Consider the following 16,731-nt stretch of genomic DNA (forward strand, 5'->3'; position numbering starts at 1 on the left):
GCCTTGCCGGTGCTGTATGAGTGTGTGGACGGGGCTGCCTGAAGTGAGAGAGACTGTGAGAGAGCCGTGTGCTGTGGCTTATCCTTGTCCTATGCGGATTTTACCACTGACTGTCAGGCCGAGCGGCTCGCATCATCTAGGGCAGGCCCCCCGTTCAGACACCCCCTTTCAAAGATTCCTCAAAACGCGCACCGCTGGAGGATAATTGTGGTTGCCCTGCTTAGTCAGTTTTATTTCGGGGGAATATTATCGACGCTGAGGACTTGGGAGAGGAGAAAAGCGGAGAGGCGAGGATGCTCAGTGGGCAAGGCGAGAGATGAGCAGTGGGCATGGTAAGCTGCATGCTGTAGGGTTGATGATGGAGAGGGATATAGTTTCCCGAGGTTCTTGGAAAATTACTTTCCTCTTAAGTGAGTCCAAAAATTAATGCTATATGTAGTGCTATATATAATGTTGCGTTTCTGATGGAAGACAACTCCAGCAGCAGTTGGCTTTCCTCAGGAAGCTGCCTCACATGGCAGCCCGCACAGGGTTTCCACCGCAAGAGGGGGTGTGTTTGAGAGAGTGTGTGTGTGTTTGAGAGTGTGTGGGGGGCATCATGCAGACCAACCACGGGCCCCTTGTCCCCTCTCCTTTGCCCCCTGAAAAAAAATGTTGATTGCAGTGCTCGGGACTTTTCTGGGGGAAATGATGCCCGTTTCCGCTTACATTAATCTGAAGCTGTCTTTATCCCTAATCCACGCGATCATGCTTAATCTGACCTCCAATCTCAGCCTTGCTTTAAGGAGTTTTCGCCGTTTATTCCCAAACCTTGGACTCTAATATTCAGCTAGAAAAACACAGACGTTTTCACCTGTTTCAACAGCACGCATGCGCATCTACAGACGTGGCCGACGGAGTGACGTTCGTGTCTGAGCAATTTGACGCGTCAGATGGTCAAAGTTAATCACCCTAACTTGATTTTCTTTCTCCACGGGATAATTGTTCATTTTAATTAACATTTTAAAAATCGCTGATACATGCAGCTCTCACCTCCAGGAGCTGAACATCACAAATTCACTTTATGATGTAATCAAGTGAATACTCTGGGTACTGGTTCCAATTAAATGACTGAGAGGCTCAGGGAACTTTTGTTTGAGTTGTACCTGCAGATGAGCCATTTGGATATCGTGTATACTCTATGGATATGGATCTAATAATGGACCAATAGCCAAACCTCCAAAGTGCTCTTATTCATAGATTGCCCCTGTGCTGAGACTTAATCAGATATGTGCATTAGAAGTGAGCTGTACAGACTTATCTGGGAAATACTAAACTATACAAACCCCCTGCTCTTTGAAAATTGGGATTCATATATAAATCAAATGGTGTATGTTATAGCAGAGTTAGAAATGGGTAAATGTATTTGTTAGACTCATGAAACCTCCTCTCACCCGGCTCATCCTTTTGTCCAGGATTCCTTCCACTTACATGCTCTGAGAATACACACAGAGATATAATATTACTTCCACAATGTGAAGTTTCTGCTCTCAAATCTCCAGATAAGTTGATTTAAAGAACTGTGGTCTAAAACATCTCATGTAAGTAGAAAGCACCAGACTGCAATAACCTGTGCTTGTTGGTGCATATGTGTGTTTGTGGATCTGAGCTGAAGATGATTGTGCAGAAAGATGATACTGGTAAAGTTGCTGAGCATCACTTTCTTCTTTGTGCCCTTCGTTCTCACTCACTCCCTCTCTTCCTCTTGCACGTCCCTCTCAGACTCATCATCCTCTCAGAGTTTTGCTCTCTGTGTCCCTGCTGTGTGCATCTCATGTCCTCTGTGCTTCTGCTGATGTTGGCGTTTCAGCAGGAAAAGGCGTCCTGTGACTTGTTTCAGTCTTTGTGTACTGCTGTGCTACAGCAAAAGTTCAAATTAAACACAGCAGATTTGTGGATGGATTACTGAATGGTACTTACAGGTGCATGTCCAGCTGCCCAGTAGGTCAGTGTCCATATCAGAGTCCTTGTACTGGGAGTTCCAACTTACTATGTAAAATTGTTTTTTTTATTTAATACAATTATTAAATATAAGAATATGTTGGATCAAAGTACATTTCTACATAGGGAAGACATCATTTGAATGATATAATCTTGTTTTATTTTCAAATTATGTGTCACCATATTTTTGAAATATTTTTAAGCAGCAAAATGATACAGAAAGAGATACTAGAAATATTTTACTAAAAATATTTAATGCCACCCGACTATTATTAAAAAATGTTTCAGTATCTATATATGTTGTTTGGTGTTCATTTTAATACCCTAACATACCAAATATTTATATGTAAAGGATATAGGAAATTATATTATAAATTGGTATTAAAATAGACGTCCCTAAAAGTCTAATTGCAAGCAGGGCGACGGCTTTATGGCTTTAAGGAAACTCTTTTGTTTCATAACATAACTATAGCATAAATTAATTAATAACTAACCTATCTCAGAAGATATAAAAGCTTTGATTTGGCAGAGTTATACAGTTTTGCTCTGGATACCCTTACTGTCGCAACCCCAAAGGGGATTTGTGTCTTCACTTGGAAGCAATCCAAATATCTTTGGCGTGCCAAGCAAATGTGTTAACCACTACATCATTATCCTCGTGTGCTATTGCTCACTATCATTACCTCGGAATCAAATAATAAAACGTCCAGCTGTGTATATATTTATTTAAACAGTGTTTTACTTATATAACACCTTGTTATTGCATTGCTCAGCAATCTGTTATAAAAATAGTTTTCCATCATAGTATTAGAAGAAAATTTGTGTGCTTTGTCTAGTATATATTACATTATAGTCACCCAAGGACACTGTACAGAGCAAATAAGACAGGCATAAAAACAGGAAATAAACACAATAATAAAAGAAAGTTTAAGAGCATGGAGAAGTTATATAGAGTATGCTATCTTGAACAGGTGGGTTTTGAGGGTGGACTTAAAAAGAGGAATTGAAGTGATGTTTCAGAGGTCAGAGGGTAGGGAATTCCAAAGTCGAGGGGCAAAGCGACTAAAAGCCCTGCCCCCCGTGGTAATAAGACGAGAGTAAGGAACAGAAAGGAAAAGAGAAGAGAAGGATCTGAGGCACCGGGATGGGATGGAGATCTGTACCAAATCAGAAAGGTATGTAGGGAAAGAGAATTGATAGCCTTAAATGTATAAAGGAGTATTTTAAAATTAATGTGAATTGTTTTTCTGAATTGCTTATTACCAGTGTTTATGGTAATATGGTTCTGGTAAGTTTTTATGTAACTTTTATGTCAGAAGATGCATTTCGGTTAAATCTATAACCTCTTTTATGAGAGTGACCAGGCCAAAATATAGATAGCAGCACAATTAACAGGGTTGATGACATTGCAGTCATAGATAGAATAATTTATATAATATTCTAAATAAATTACAAAATTATGAAGCCTGAATATTAGTTATTAAATATTTGCCACAAGGGGGATAATAAACTTGGAGGCACGCACATCTGGCTATGTGTTCTGTGTTTTTTTGGCTGCTTTTATAAGACATTGTAAGGTGAAGACCCCGCTGTATTCAGGAGAAAACCCCAACAATCAGATGACCTCCTATGAGCAAGCAGTTTGCAACAGTGGGAAGGAAAAAGTCCCTTTTCAGCAGAACCAGGCTCAGACAGGGGCAGTCCTCTGCTGTGACTGGTAGGAGGATGACGGCAAAGAAAAAAGTAAAAGTGAGCATAGTGAGACAGAACAAAATACAGAAAATACAGTAGAGACAAACATTTAATGACATGCCTCAGTAGTATGTAAACATAATAAAAGTGGTGAGTGTAGAAAAAGAGCTCAGTGCATCCACTGAAGTCCTACGGTAGTCAAAACCCATGGTTCCTGGTCACCTGATCAAGCCCTAGCTATAATCTTGGTCCAAAATGGTAAATGGCCTGTATTTGTATAGCGCTTTATAGTCCCTAAAGCGCTTTACACAACTAGTCATCCACCCATTCACACACTGGTGATGGCAAGCTACATTGTAGCCACAGCCACCATGGGGCACACTGACAGAGGTGAGGCTGCCAGACACTGGTGCCACCAGGCCCTCTGACCACCACCAGTAGGCAACAGGTGAAGTGTCTTGCCCAAGGACACAACGACTGAGACTGTCCGAGCCGGGGCTCGAACCACCAACCTTCCGATTACAAGGCGACCTCCCAACTCTTGAGCCACAAGCACCACTAACCAAAGTTTTAATTCTAGTCTTAAAAACAGAGAGAGGCCTGAAACCTGAAGGTTCTGCCTCCTATCCTACTTTTAGAAACTGTAGGAACTACAAGTAGCCTACAGTCTGAAAGCATTGAGATAACATGATACTATGAGGTCTTTAAAATATGATGGGCTCTGATTTTTCAAGACTATAAAGGTTTCAAACCTTTAAAGTCTTGAATTTAAAAGAAGAAAATTATTGTGATGTATTTCAGACGTGCACTATTGTAGTTTAGTCATCTGGCCTCATAGATACATATAGTTGGGTATCAACTACATAGGAGTAAAAATGTATGTAGTGTTTTCTAATAATTATTTCTAAAGAAAATGTGTAATGTATGAATGTATGTCAACAGTTGTCACTGACAGAAATGTATTACAATCCATACTGTTATGACAACTCATTTAAATAGAAAAAAACACACACAGGTAAAGGCAGGTTGCGTTTTTTTTTTCTGACTTATATTCTTAAGATAATTATCATAAACACAGAAATAGGTGATCACATCATACCCTCTGGCGATCTTCTTACCAGCACTGAACTGGGATGGACACTCATCTGTATTGTGGAGAGTTTTCGTCTCTCTCTGGCAGTTATGGATCTTTGATCAGCACGTTTCTTTATGGTATAAAGACAAAGGATACATATTTGATTGCCACATCTGGCCAATGTATTCAAACACTAAGAAACTCAAAGGTTTACCTTGTCATTAGAGGGATTTTTTAAAAAGTATATTTTCTGTCATCTGACAATTTAGTGAGTTGAAGACAGATGAAAAGAGATTTAATTTGGGGGGGTCACCCTAGCTCAGCTTTGGTTTAGTAGGTTAATTACGTTCTGTGTCAGTGGAAGCTTATAGTCGCTGGCAGAGGGAAATGTATCACAGGAACCCTTAATGATCAATTCCCCCATGTCCTTTGTGAAATACGAATTTGGAAGAGCAAATTGGGTTGCAAGTGTGTGTCTACGCGCACACAGACTGTGCACGGTGGCCTGAATAATATAAGCTACCAAGTAGCTTCATCAAACACCTGAGTGCCAGAGTTTTAGTATGACCTACTTCTCCATAACGGGGCACAAACTAGAAACCGCTCTGTCAGTCATTGTTTACATTGTCATTTCACTGTTCTCTAATTGACACAGACAACAAAGAAATTGCTTTTAAGTTAGCTTGTTGATTTAGTGGTGATGGTCAAGTTAGAGGGCAGCGTCAGTCTGTTGATGGTTTTCTTGATACATTATTGGTGATTTCTGATTGAGTCAGCACATATGAAACGGTGAAATCAATGACTATGGAAGTACACAAATGCAACAATAGCAGCAACTGCTCCACTAGCTTTACAAATGTCCAGCCACTGTGTACAACATATAAAACTGGATCTGGTCTGGAAATCACTCAAAGTCCTCATCTATCATCATGAAAGGTCCACTGAAGGTGTGGAGAGAAGCACACCACCAGGAGAGTGGGTAGCGCCACTATACACACAATACAGCAGGCATCAGTGACAACAAACAGAGCATTACGTAAATTAGAGACAGCATCAAGGGAGGAGCTTGGCGGGTTGCAAAGCAGCTTGCATATGTGGAAAGGCAGCTAAAATAACAACATATTTGAGATTTGATGATTGGATGTGTACAAGCCCAAGACGAGGGCTGCATTATGTTTCTGCATCAACCAGGGCAGATCAAGAAAGACGTAAAAGTACTTCATAAAAGTCATACTGTTCATACTTTTTATATATCATCTTCATTTCTTTCTTACAGGGGCATCTTACAATTCCCGACAGAAAAGAGGAGCCTTCACTGGCATAGCTACCTCCCCACTCTTCCCCTCCTCCCATCCACATTTCCCTCTTCTCCCCCATTCTTAAACCGTTGACCGTTTGTTTATCGCCTTCTCTCCCTCCATATTTCCCCATCATCTGTCACCATGACAACCTCAGCCCTGCGCAGGCAGGTGAAGAATATTGTACACAACTATTCAGAAGCAGAGATCAAGGTATTGTATTAAATGTGCTATCTTCTTCGAGTGTCACTGTTTATTAGTCATATTAGATTAAAAACAAAAAGTCTGTGCTTCTTTCACTGCTGACCATCATACAGATAAGCACTTGAGATCTCTCAGACGTAAAACATAAATGGATGTTATTCCTGTGCTGCCAACGTGCAGGTTCGTGAGGCCACCTCAAACGATCCATGGGGGCCATCCTCGTCTCTCATGTCAGAGATTGCTGACTTAACCTTCAATGTGGTGGCGTTTGCTGAGGTCATGGGTATGGTGTGGAAGCGCCTCAATGACAGCGGCAAGAACTGGAGACATGTCTACAAGGTGATTTCATGAAAAGACATGAGTGTTGTTGTTTAATCTGACTTTGTAAACTGTAGCTTCTCTGTACTTGTTGGCCATCCACCGACACTCACTAGCTCCACTGAATAACAGTCATGCATCTTTAAATTTTGTTCTTCTGGATGAAAATGTCAGTTGTAATGTGCACAATATGTTGACTACAAAAAGTATTTGGGAATAAATGTGCTAATCGTGATTTGACTCCAGGCCCTGACACTGTTGGATTACTTGCTGAAGACAGGATCAGAAAGGGTGGCCCAGCAGTGCCGTGAGAATGCGTTCACTATTCAGGTATTGGAGTGCAACAAAAAGAGCTGATTGATCATTGTTTATTGATCACATCATGTTAACCACAACCCTGCGTCTGTTCAGCTAGCTAAATTTTATACTTAAAAAAAACTCACTGTGATGTCTTTTGTGTGTGGTTCAGACCCTGCGCGACTTTCAGTATGTGGATCGTGATGGCAGAGACCAGGGGGCCAACGTAAGGGAAAAAGCACGCCAACTGGTCTGCCTCCTTCGGGACGAGGAGCGGCTGCGCCAGGAGAGGAGTCAAGCCCTTAAGACCAAGGAGCGAATGGCTGGTGGAGGCAGTGGAGGGGGTGGAGGTGTTTATGGAGGTATACCCCCAGCGTATCACCCAGGCAGACGCACAAGTCAGCCCAGCATGGCTGTGCTATACGGGGAGGAATTCAGTCGCTCCAGAGGCTCTCCGTCTTCCTTTAACTGTGAGTATTGTGAGTAAACTGTGAGTAAACTTATCTGGAACACTAACCGCCTTCTATTGTATGATAGCAAGTTGCGAATAAATAGATCAAGAGTTAAAAATACACATTTAAATTCAGGATCATTGCCGCATCCCTAATTAAATGTTTTTTGCGCTGTCACCCAGCACTTTGGACAACCACATGGATTATCAATACTGCAGCGTAGGCCTGAAAATATTCAAATGAGCCCCATACTTTGTGTGCTTCTTGTCGTTCTGGAACATCATCATCCCCACATCAATCGTTTCTCCTAACTCGGTCTTATTCCATTCTCCCAAAATCCCTCTGCAGCCTCGTCCTCGTCTCCTCGAGCCGCTTCAGACCTGGAGCAGGCTCGACCTCAGACCAGTGGGGAAGAGGAGTTACAGCTCCAGCTGGCTTTAGCCATGAGCAGGGAGGAGAGTCAGAAGGTAAAACAACACACAACAATACACATACACACACACACGCACGGTATGATAATGTGGATGTCCTCAGGTGTAGCTCCTGTCCACATATACACACAAATAAGTCCTCTGTATTCAGTGCCTCTTGATGATTCCAGTAATGAAAATGAAAATGTTGCAAACATTTTGAACATTCGCCCACCTTCAGCTAGCCCTTCCTTCCCCTGTTACCATAGAGACAGATGGAGACACAGAACTACAGACTGCTCAAAGCCTTAGCCTAACGGAGCATGTGCAGGTACACACAGAAACACACCTCAGAGCTTAAAGTAAGCAATTATTAAATATTGTGTGTCTTTTTGTGTATTTGACGACATGGCTCATATGCTTTTACTGAGATTTTCCTGGTATTTTTAAAATGTAACATTAATTTGATATTTCTTTTGTCATTTGCATTTTTTTAGTTATTCGTCTTTGTTCTAATGTATACATTTTCTTGGCCATTAAAGGTACAAACTGAGAGCATGATTTTCAGCTACATTAGCTAAGCACCTCCAGTCTCTTTGACTAGAGGCTGTCATTTGTGCTGTGCACCTGGTGCCAGTGAACCAACAGGCACAAACTTTACATTTTACATGACAGCTCCCTCATTTGGAGAATAAAGAGGAAGCACATTATCCAAAAATAAAACACTGAAAATTAAGTGGAACGTAATTGACTTGACAAGATGTGGGGAATGAAATTAATAAATGGCAAATTTAAAGGGAAAATAGAGTTAGGACGCATTACTGTGATGTAAATAAATATATAAAGCAAATTTAAACAGAAATACAATTAAGTTGCATTTTATAAATTGATTAACGCTTACATTTATTTTTTAACACTGTTTTTGCACATTTAGTGTATTTTGAGTCATTCATTCGTGCGTTTCTTTATTTTGAATTTTTGGCAGTTACAGTCCTGAATAATGGCGATCTCACTAACCCTCTTCTTCCTTTTCTCCAGCTTTTACCACCTGTCTCCTTATCAGGAGATATCATCTCATATGATTTTTCATATAAGTACTGCTTCAACTCTCATGTGTAATTTTGGAAGATTTTCTCTCTGCTTTGCGCTTACCCAGCTTCTGCTCTTTGTAAACTAAATATTTCAACAGTACAAAACAGCCACCAGTGCCGCGTTCGGTCTGCTGGGCCAAGCAGCAGAAAAGTGTTTAACCAATGCCAGTTTTTGTGTGCGGGTCTGCACTCATTGCCACGATGGTAATGCTGATGATGTCACAATACCACCCCTGCAGGAGCAGCGCTGTCGCCAAGGAGACGAGTCACTGTTACAGAAGGCCCTGGATGAGAGCCGGAGAGAGAGCCAGTCAGAGACGCACGAGGTGAGTTCAAAAATGTGTCTGTATACAATGGATGCCATGTGTGTGGGTACATGCATGGAACATGAGTGTGAATTTGTATGAAAAGGTGGGCGGATGCATTTGTAGGTGGTTGCTGGCAGGCATTTGGAGAAAGAAGTTGAATATAGGCTGCAGACTACGAGGCAGGGATGGACAACAAGCCTAAAAATAAAATAAAATAAACAACAAAACAGCCTTATGATCGAGTGTTGAGAGAGAGACAATAGAAAGCTGAGAGAAGAGAAAGAGGTGCTTGCTGAATGATAATGACTCTGTCGTGTCTAACCTTGAGCTCAGCATGACATTTCCCTGAAAGCATACTTCTTATCTTGTAGCACATCAGCTCCTTTACTCATTGGCCTGTCAACAAGCCAATCAGAGTCAGCTGCAGTCTTATGTAAAGGTTCCCAAGCCTTGTAACTGGTCTAAAAGTAGGATAGGAGGCAGAACCTTCAGGTTTCAGGCCTCTCTCTGTTTTTAAGATTAGAATTAAAACTTTGATTAGGGGTGATCGTGGCTCAAGAGTTGGGAGTTCGCCTTGTAATCAGAAGGTTGGCGGTTCGAGCCCCGGCTTGGACAGTCTCAGTCGTTGTGTCCTTGGGCAAGACACTTCACCCGTTACCTACTGGTGGTGGTCAGAGGGCCCGGTGGCACCAGTGTCCGGCAGCCTCACCTCTGTCAGTGCGCCCCAGGGAGGCTGTGGCTACAATGTAGCTTGCCATCACCAGTGTGTGAATGGGTGGATGACTGGTTGTGTAAAGCGCTTTAGGGACTAGTAAATGATCGAAATCACTGTTATGCCATCACATGAAAAATAGAGGGAAAAGGGGAAAAGTTAACCTCTAAATGGCTCTTTCACTGACAAAATCTTAAGATTTTGTGTTTAGCATAAAAGATACTAAATATAAGTATACTTTATTAGAAAAGTCAGTTTGTTTTAACTACCTCCTTAAAAAAATTAAAACTTACATAAGTTTTCTCTTAAGCCTGTTTTCAGTGTGATTGCACTGGGGCCCTGTCTGCACTTTGTGACCGATTATGTTGAACATTGAACTCTATTGAACAGATTCTCGTGAAAGCGGCCCTCTAGTGTCAAATTGGAATTTACAAAAAGCAAAACCCTTCTTTGTGTGGAGCAGAAATGTAAACACATAAACCTGACATTTCTTTCTGCTACCTTTCAATTTTCACATGCAACAATCTGATATGAACATATTTGAAATAATTAAAACTGAAAACTGGTAAAGCAAAACTAAGAGCAGTGAGAAAATAAGCTTGACTGACTTACAAAGTCAGGAATCATAGTTCAAGCAGTAGATCATATGTCGCCATATTTGTGTGAAATGGCAGTGATGACTTGTGTTTTTTATTCCATTTCAGTTTTTTAAATTAAAAACAAAGTAGGTGTTTGTTTCCATGTTCTAACTCACATTTCCTCTTAACATGACATTACAATGCAGGTTCAGCCCAGTATGATATAGTTTTACCACATGGGCAGGGTCTGAAAGATAACATAGAAGCTTCATTTGATGCTTTTCTGTGAGCAGAAATAGAAATTTCTCTGTAGGTAGATATCTTCCTGTTTACTGTCCTGTAGGATTCTCTTCTGCAACTGCTGTGCTGCAGAGTGGTCTCTAAACAGTACAACCTGAGAAATTTATGAAACGATGACACCGTTTCTGAATGACCTCAAGCAATTTTCATTTCATTATATAATGTACGCTCATTACAACATACATAAAGCACAAACACCAGATGCAAGATGCAGATGCTGTGGTGGATCTTATTAATAAATTATACTCTACAGTAATAGAGCAATGGACTGTGTAACGCAGAAGGGCGTCAGAAATTATCATAGCAATTGTAAATGTGTGTTTTCAGCAGCAGCAGCAGTGAAACATAACTGCAAAGAAACATTTTCAAGTGAGCTACAGTAAGCTCTTTATTGGTAAGGGAATAAACAGAGCAGCAGATTCAGTCTGACTTTAGGAAGTTGCCATTGTTCTGTGAATACCATGGATCTTTTCTTTTCATGAGTTAATACCAAAAAGCAGATCTGTGTTTGTCTTTTTTTGGAACACTGAATAGATTTCTCTTCCCAGAAAAAAACATTATATTTCAGTAGAGCTGAAAATTGCAACAGATCAATAACTCTTAACTGGAACACCAGCAAGTGCACATTTCTGTACTTTCAGTGTACAATAGTTTCTTACTCAGTTTGACTCTCAGATATTTACATAACACATTTTTACTCAGACAATTCATTTAACTTCATTTGAATACAAAGTGAAATCATTAGTGTTAATACAGTTGTCAGTGGATTTTACAGTCACACTGACTCTGTGAGTTCTCCGGCTGTCCTCAGTAGGATTGGGTGCTTTGAATGTTTCTCATTAACTTACACAAACCTGGAAACAAATAAGACAATGTTTGATCCTGAGATGTTTTCCTTTGCTTGTAGTCTGCCATGTTGGATCTAGTGGACATATTTGGATCCTCATCTGAGCCCCCTCTGCCACCTAGTGACCCTTGGAACTCTGCTAAGCCCACCAGTAACGTCTCTTCTGACCCGTGGGACTCTGTAGGTAGGTGGATCATCACAGACAAATCACATGAACATCAGTGTGATGCAAGAGTGCATTCAAAACAGCAGCTTCAAAGTGAATCTTTTCTCTCCCTAACAGCAGTCCACTCAAGCACTCCTGTGATTGGTAGCCCCTGGACAGCCCCTCCCTCCTCCAACAACACATCCAATCCTTGGGCTCCTTGTACCAACTCACGCACAGACCCATGGGAAGCAGCACCTGCTTCCTGCAGTCCTGTCAATCATGCGTGGGACAGCCCAACAGATGGAGGTGCTTTCATTAGGACACACACACACACACAGTCGTGTTTTCATATCTTTGTGGGGACATCTAATTGACATAATGCTTTCCCTAGCCGCTTACCCTAACCATCAAAAATGAACCCTAACCATAACCTAATTGTAACCCTGACACTAAAACCACATTTTCACTCTCACAAATGCCTTCAAACTCGTGGGGACGGGTTTTTGTCCCCATAAGGGCTGTTGGTCCCCACAAGTATAGTAACGTTCCAAGTTTTCGTCCCCACAAAGATATGTAAACCTAGTACACACACACACACACACACACACACACACACACATATATATATATATATATATTGATTGTTTTAATCCAAAAACATAAGCACTTCTGCTGTTTTCATTGATTCTCATTTTTCCGTGCAGATGCTGATGGGACGGATCCATTCGCTGCACATGAAGAAGAGAAACCTAAACAGGAGATTCCCGCAGTGTCCTCACCTCAACCTGCAAGTCCCACAGGTACTATTGTACATAAAAGAGAGAACTGTGGGCTTTACTGTAAGATGAAATCATGACAGAAGCGACTTATATGGTGTACCACGGGTGGTTGTAGTAAGAATAACATCATGCAATATGATCTTTGTTATACCTGTGATACCTGTGATATTTTGTACTTTTAGAGGTACTATGGCTTGTCACTGGGGTGGTACCGTTCAAAGTAATGCCATGGCACTTTTTTCTGCTCTTGTAGTTTATTACCTACAAGAGATGGGTTTTGAACTTTTCGTGACAATTTTGTAGCTCTGAAAGTTTAAATCTCACAGAAACTCTTTGTTTTGTTTTTTTTGTTGTTTTTTTTTCATTTGTACAACATTTAACATTATGTAATATTATCGTTCATCAAAATCTAATTTTAAAATCCTTTTTTCTGCCTTGTGAAGATGCAGAGTTGTTTGGGACAAAACCAGAGTCTGACCCATTTTCTGGTCTAGACTCCAAGCAGGACCCATTTGGAACGGAGCCACCAGTGAAACCCCAGGTAAACGGACGAGATTCAGCCAGCCCGGAGATGTTTGACCTGTCACGGCTAGCACCCCCGCTCAGTGCCCCGGCTACACGTGTGTGTCGGACTCCAGAGGCTTTTCTGGGACCTACGGGGGCCTCGCTGGTGAATTTAGACACTCTGATACCCCCCAACCCCCCTACAAAGACGCACAATAACCCTTTCCTCTCAGGTAAAACACCATTTTAAATTTACATACAGAAATATTACTGTGATATTGTTAGTTTTAAGTTTTTCAGTGGCACAATTTTGTCTTCACAGGTCTGAGCGCACCATCTCCTAACAACCCATTTCACTGCGACCAGCCTCGCCTCACCCTCAACCAAATGCGACCGTCCTCCACGTCCCCACTGCCCCCCCACATGCTGTCCTACAGCCCGTCGCTGCCCCTTCCACTGCTCCACCAGCCTCCCATCCTCCCCTCTTCTTTCACACAACCTCCTGCTGGACTCCTGGACCTTCCCTCTAATCTCCCACAGCCCCTGCTTCCCCTTTCTCCACGACCAGCACCCCGCACTCAGTCACAAACACACAGTCACAACCCTTTCCTCTGAGACTCTAACATCTTGCAAGCTCTGGTCTGCAGAGAGAGAGAACTGACTCTTTTTGGGTTAATCTATGCTAACTGCAATGAGACTAGTTTAAGCGAGCCTGAACTGGGTCCTGGTCTGATGTCATTGTGCACACTTGAAGTAGACTCGGATGGGATGTATTTGTGTCTGTGTAAGGACACAACAGCTGCTACTTAACCTGAACTCTTGAAGAAAAGCTCGCTCACGCACACACACACCTATACATGCACTCAGGCGCACTTTAGGGTGCACAGACACAACAAACATGTACACTGCACCAAACTAACAGGGTGTATCTCAACAGTCCCTCTAATGCCTTTTCCCCATCAAAAGAGACAACTCCAAGTATCTTTTCAATCCTGAACTTTTCCTTTAAAAGCCTGGGATGAAGCCACACTCTTTGATTGTCTACGAAGCTTCACCAGGATCCTTACCGCTGCTGCTTCACCGACAAAAGCATGAATGCCTTCCCCACCCAGGATTCCAAACTACGCTACTCTCTTGAGCACCTGAGATGAGCTCTTCAAATAGATCCTATTTTTTCAACAAGTTGACATCTAGAGCTTTCTGTCACTTGAGAAAGTCCAAAAGTGTGGTACTGTAAGATTTAAGAAAGCATAGACAAGAACTAATCAATTCCCTCCCACCTTTACATTATAATATATATTTTGCATTGCCTTGCTGCCTTGCAATCTCAATAGCATCTGATCCTAAGTTAGCTTGGTTATTTATCTTTCAAGATAAGAAGCCTCAACATGATCCTGATGGATTCAAAACTGGACTAGCCTAGCCTAAGTTCAATTGTACAATCTGGCACTAAAGTGATCACTTCTTTAACCCCCCCCCCCCCCGTGCCTGTCTCTACATCTTACCCACCATGCATTCTTAACCAGTGCATGCTAGCACTAGTTAGGGGAGGGGTGTACAACTAATTTCCCCCACAGGCAACATGAGAAACTGAGACTGTTTGGAGGAATGTACCGATAAGCCAAACTCAGTTCTGCTGGGAAATAATGTCAACTCTGTATATGCTTATGGGGCGCAGCCCTTCACAACAGTCCCGATTACTCATGTGGCCCTTTGGGAAAATGAATTGGCCACCCTGAATTAGGAGGACCTCAGGGAGACTGCCCCTCTTTCAATGCGATTCAACCTCACTAAATAGAAAAGTATTTGACTTTAAAAATAAACAGGAGAATAGGTGATTTTATTTTTTTCTGATTAAAAAACGATGGGAGGATGAGAATATATACAAGGAAGCAAGGAGATGTGGCGGAACAGATCTAAATGAAGTTATTACAGATTATAGAACAATTCATTGAGCTGTAGCTCCTCTTCTCCTCTGCTCCTTGTTCATGTCAGTGTTAGGAACAAGAGAATCTGAGATGAATAAGAGATGTTTGGTCATTACTGCACTGAACCTGGACTTGAATGTGAAATGCCTGCCTATAAATACACACAGGCTTAGTACATATGTATTTAACAGAATGATAATGCTGTATTATTAACTATTATACCAATAAATTGATGGTGTTTGCATTATAATTTCTGAAGTATTGTCTTTTTTTTTTGTATAACCCCTTTTTTGAACTATGACCACTAGATGGCAGTGCTGTGTAAGACGGTTTTAATGCCCTGCATGTTTTGCAGCAATGCAGTCTGGGCAACATCACCCCTGGGATATAAGACAGATAGGGTTACTTGTCTGGTAGTCAGCACACTTGAAGTTCCAAGAAGCAGTTCAAACATTTCACGGTAATCACCGTGTTGATTGTTGCACCATAGCAGCTGATCTCTAGCCATGTGCAAACAAGCTTTTAATTCAACCAAACATCTTACTTGTTGCACATAAATTTATGTAAGGAACTGATTAACTCTATTAATCATCTAGCTTTCAGAAGATGTTTGCAAAGATCTTTTCATATGTACAATTTAATCTACACATGCATCAAGAAGAAACTGTAAAGAAATCGATTCCTCACACTGTAGTTTGTTAACATTTTTAAAACAAGACATCAGAACCCTGAAAATTAGACTTTTAGTGTCACAGGCAGGTCTTTGGACTGCCTTTGCTCGGAGAAAAATCTGAGGGGTGTTATGAAATGAGAGGGAAAGTTATATTTCCATATTAAGGTTCTGCTATCATTAGATATTTTCCATTTATTACCCATTCATAATGGTATTTGTCAGCTTCCTATCTGCATGGCTCCAAGATCAATTAAAACAACTAAAAGGGCTTTCTTGCAAACTCTCAATAGGTCAAATATCTGGGTTTCCAAAAGTGAAACTAAATGAATCGAGAAAATCCAATCATGCCTGTACACCCAGAAACACTCGCACACTTCCCTTTCTCTTTAATGTCTGGCATTTCAGTCCAAACAAAATCAAGTGCAGTCTGATCACAGATCTAAACAGCTGCAGTCTCAACCTTCTGATACAGTAAATCAACTGGTGTGCACATTTGATATACAACATTGCCATGTGGTGTTGATTTGGTGAAGGCAGGGGTGGGGGGTAAACAGGCAGCAGTGAGTGATTGTGGGAACAGTTGCAAGTGTGAGTGAAGACTGTGCTCTAATGCAAAAGTACCGATTAGGTTCTTAGAGACCTTGTGGGCCTGCATTGCAAGGAAATAGATAAACTTCACTTCCAGCCAGTACATAACCTCTGCTTGAACCTCTAATTGTGTTTTAGTTAATCTTGCATGACTCACTACGACTATCTATCTCTATCAGTCAGAAATTAATATCTGCCTTGCTTCATAACCTCCAGCGCAACAGTCTAGTGAAGATAAATAAGACTGCCGTTTGCAGAGAGAAATAAGAGACTGATTACACATACAGGCACGCATCCATAAGAGCAAACGGTCATTGTCGCAGGTGTGGGCCTACTGGTGTTGGCCAGAGGGGCGGATGGCGCGATATGGCAGCCTCGCTTCTGTCAGTCTGCTCCAGGGCAGCTGTGGCTACAACCATAGCTGCCTCCACCAATGTGTGAATGCGAGAGTGAATGAATAGTGGCATTGTAAAGCGCTTTGGGTGCCTTGAAAAGCGCTATATAAATCCAATCCATTATTATTATTATTATTATTATTATCTGTGCATT

The 16,731-nt window shown here is 41.5% G+C and overlaps 1 protein-coding gene across 3 annotated transcripts; it reads left to right on the top strand.

Moving 5' to 3' along the window:
• The first annotated feature begins 35 nt into the window (after positions 1-35).
• Positions 36-15,171, top strand: epn3b (epsin 3b). 3 transcript variants are annotated; one of them, XM_085277548.1, is made up of 12 exons: positions 36-332; positions 6,024-6,258; positions 6,430-6,588; positions 6,814-6,897; positions 7,037-7,334; positions 7,665-7,783; positions 9,057-9,143; positions 11,623-11,746; positions 11,846-12,016; positions 12,415-12,510; positions 12,933-13,226; positions 13,316-15,171. In XM_085277548.1, exons 2-12 carry the CDS (start codon positions 6,190-6,192, stop codon positions 13,606-13,608), a joined length of 1,794 nt encoding a protein of 597 aa, XP_085133674.1. In that variant the 5' UTR covers positions 36-332; positions 6,024-6,189; the 3' UTR covers positions 13,609-15,171. The 3 variants fall into 3 exon arrangements, with proteins under 3 accessions (XP_085133674.1, XP_085133673.1, XP_085133675.1); XM_085277547.1 differs by having other exon boundaries at positions 6,203-6,258; XM_085277549.1 differs by having other exon boundaries at positions 6,203-6,258; positions 12,984-13,226.
• The last annotated feature ends 1,560 nt before the right edge of the window (positions 15,172-16,731 follow it).

This window comes from Mchenga conophoros, linkage group LG6, assembly GCF_057382185.1.
Source record: "Mchenga conophoros isolate Kocher_MC1m ecotype Shallow Benthic linkage group LG6, M_conophoros_male_GT1.1, whole genome shotgun sequence".
In the NCBI taxonomy this organism is placed as follows: Eukaryota; Metazoa; Chordata; class Actinopteri; order Cichliformes; family Cichlidae; genus Mchenga; species Mchenga conophoros.

What these genes read in the sequence shown, in the direction of transcription:
- epn3b (XM_085277547.1), top strand. An exon ending in ACTGGAGACATGTCTACAAG is followed by an intron (nt 6,589 to 6,813) that starts GTGATTTCATGA and finishes ATTTGACTCCAG; the next exon opens with GCCCTGACACTGTTGGATTA. An exon ending in CAATAACCCTTTCCTCTCAG is followed by an intron (nt 13,227 to 13,315) that starts GTAAAACACCAT and finishes TTGTCTTCACAG; the next exon opens with GTCTGAGCGCACCATCTCCT.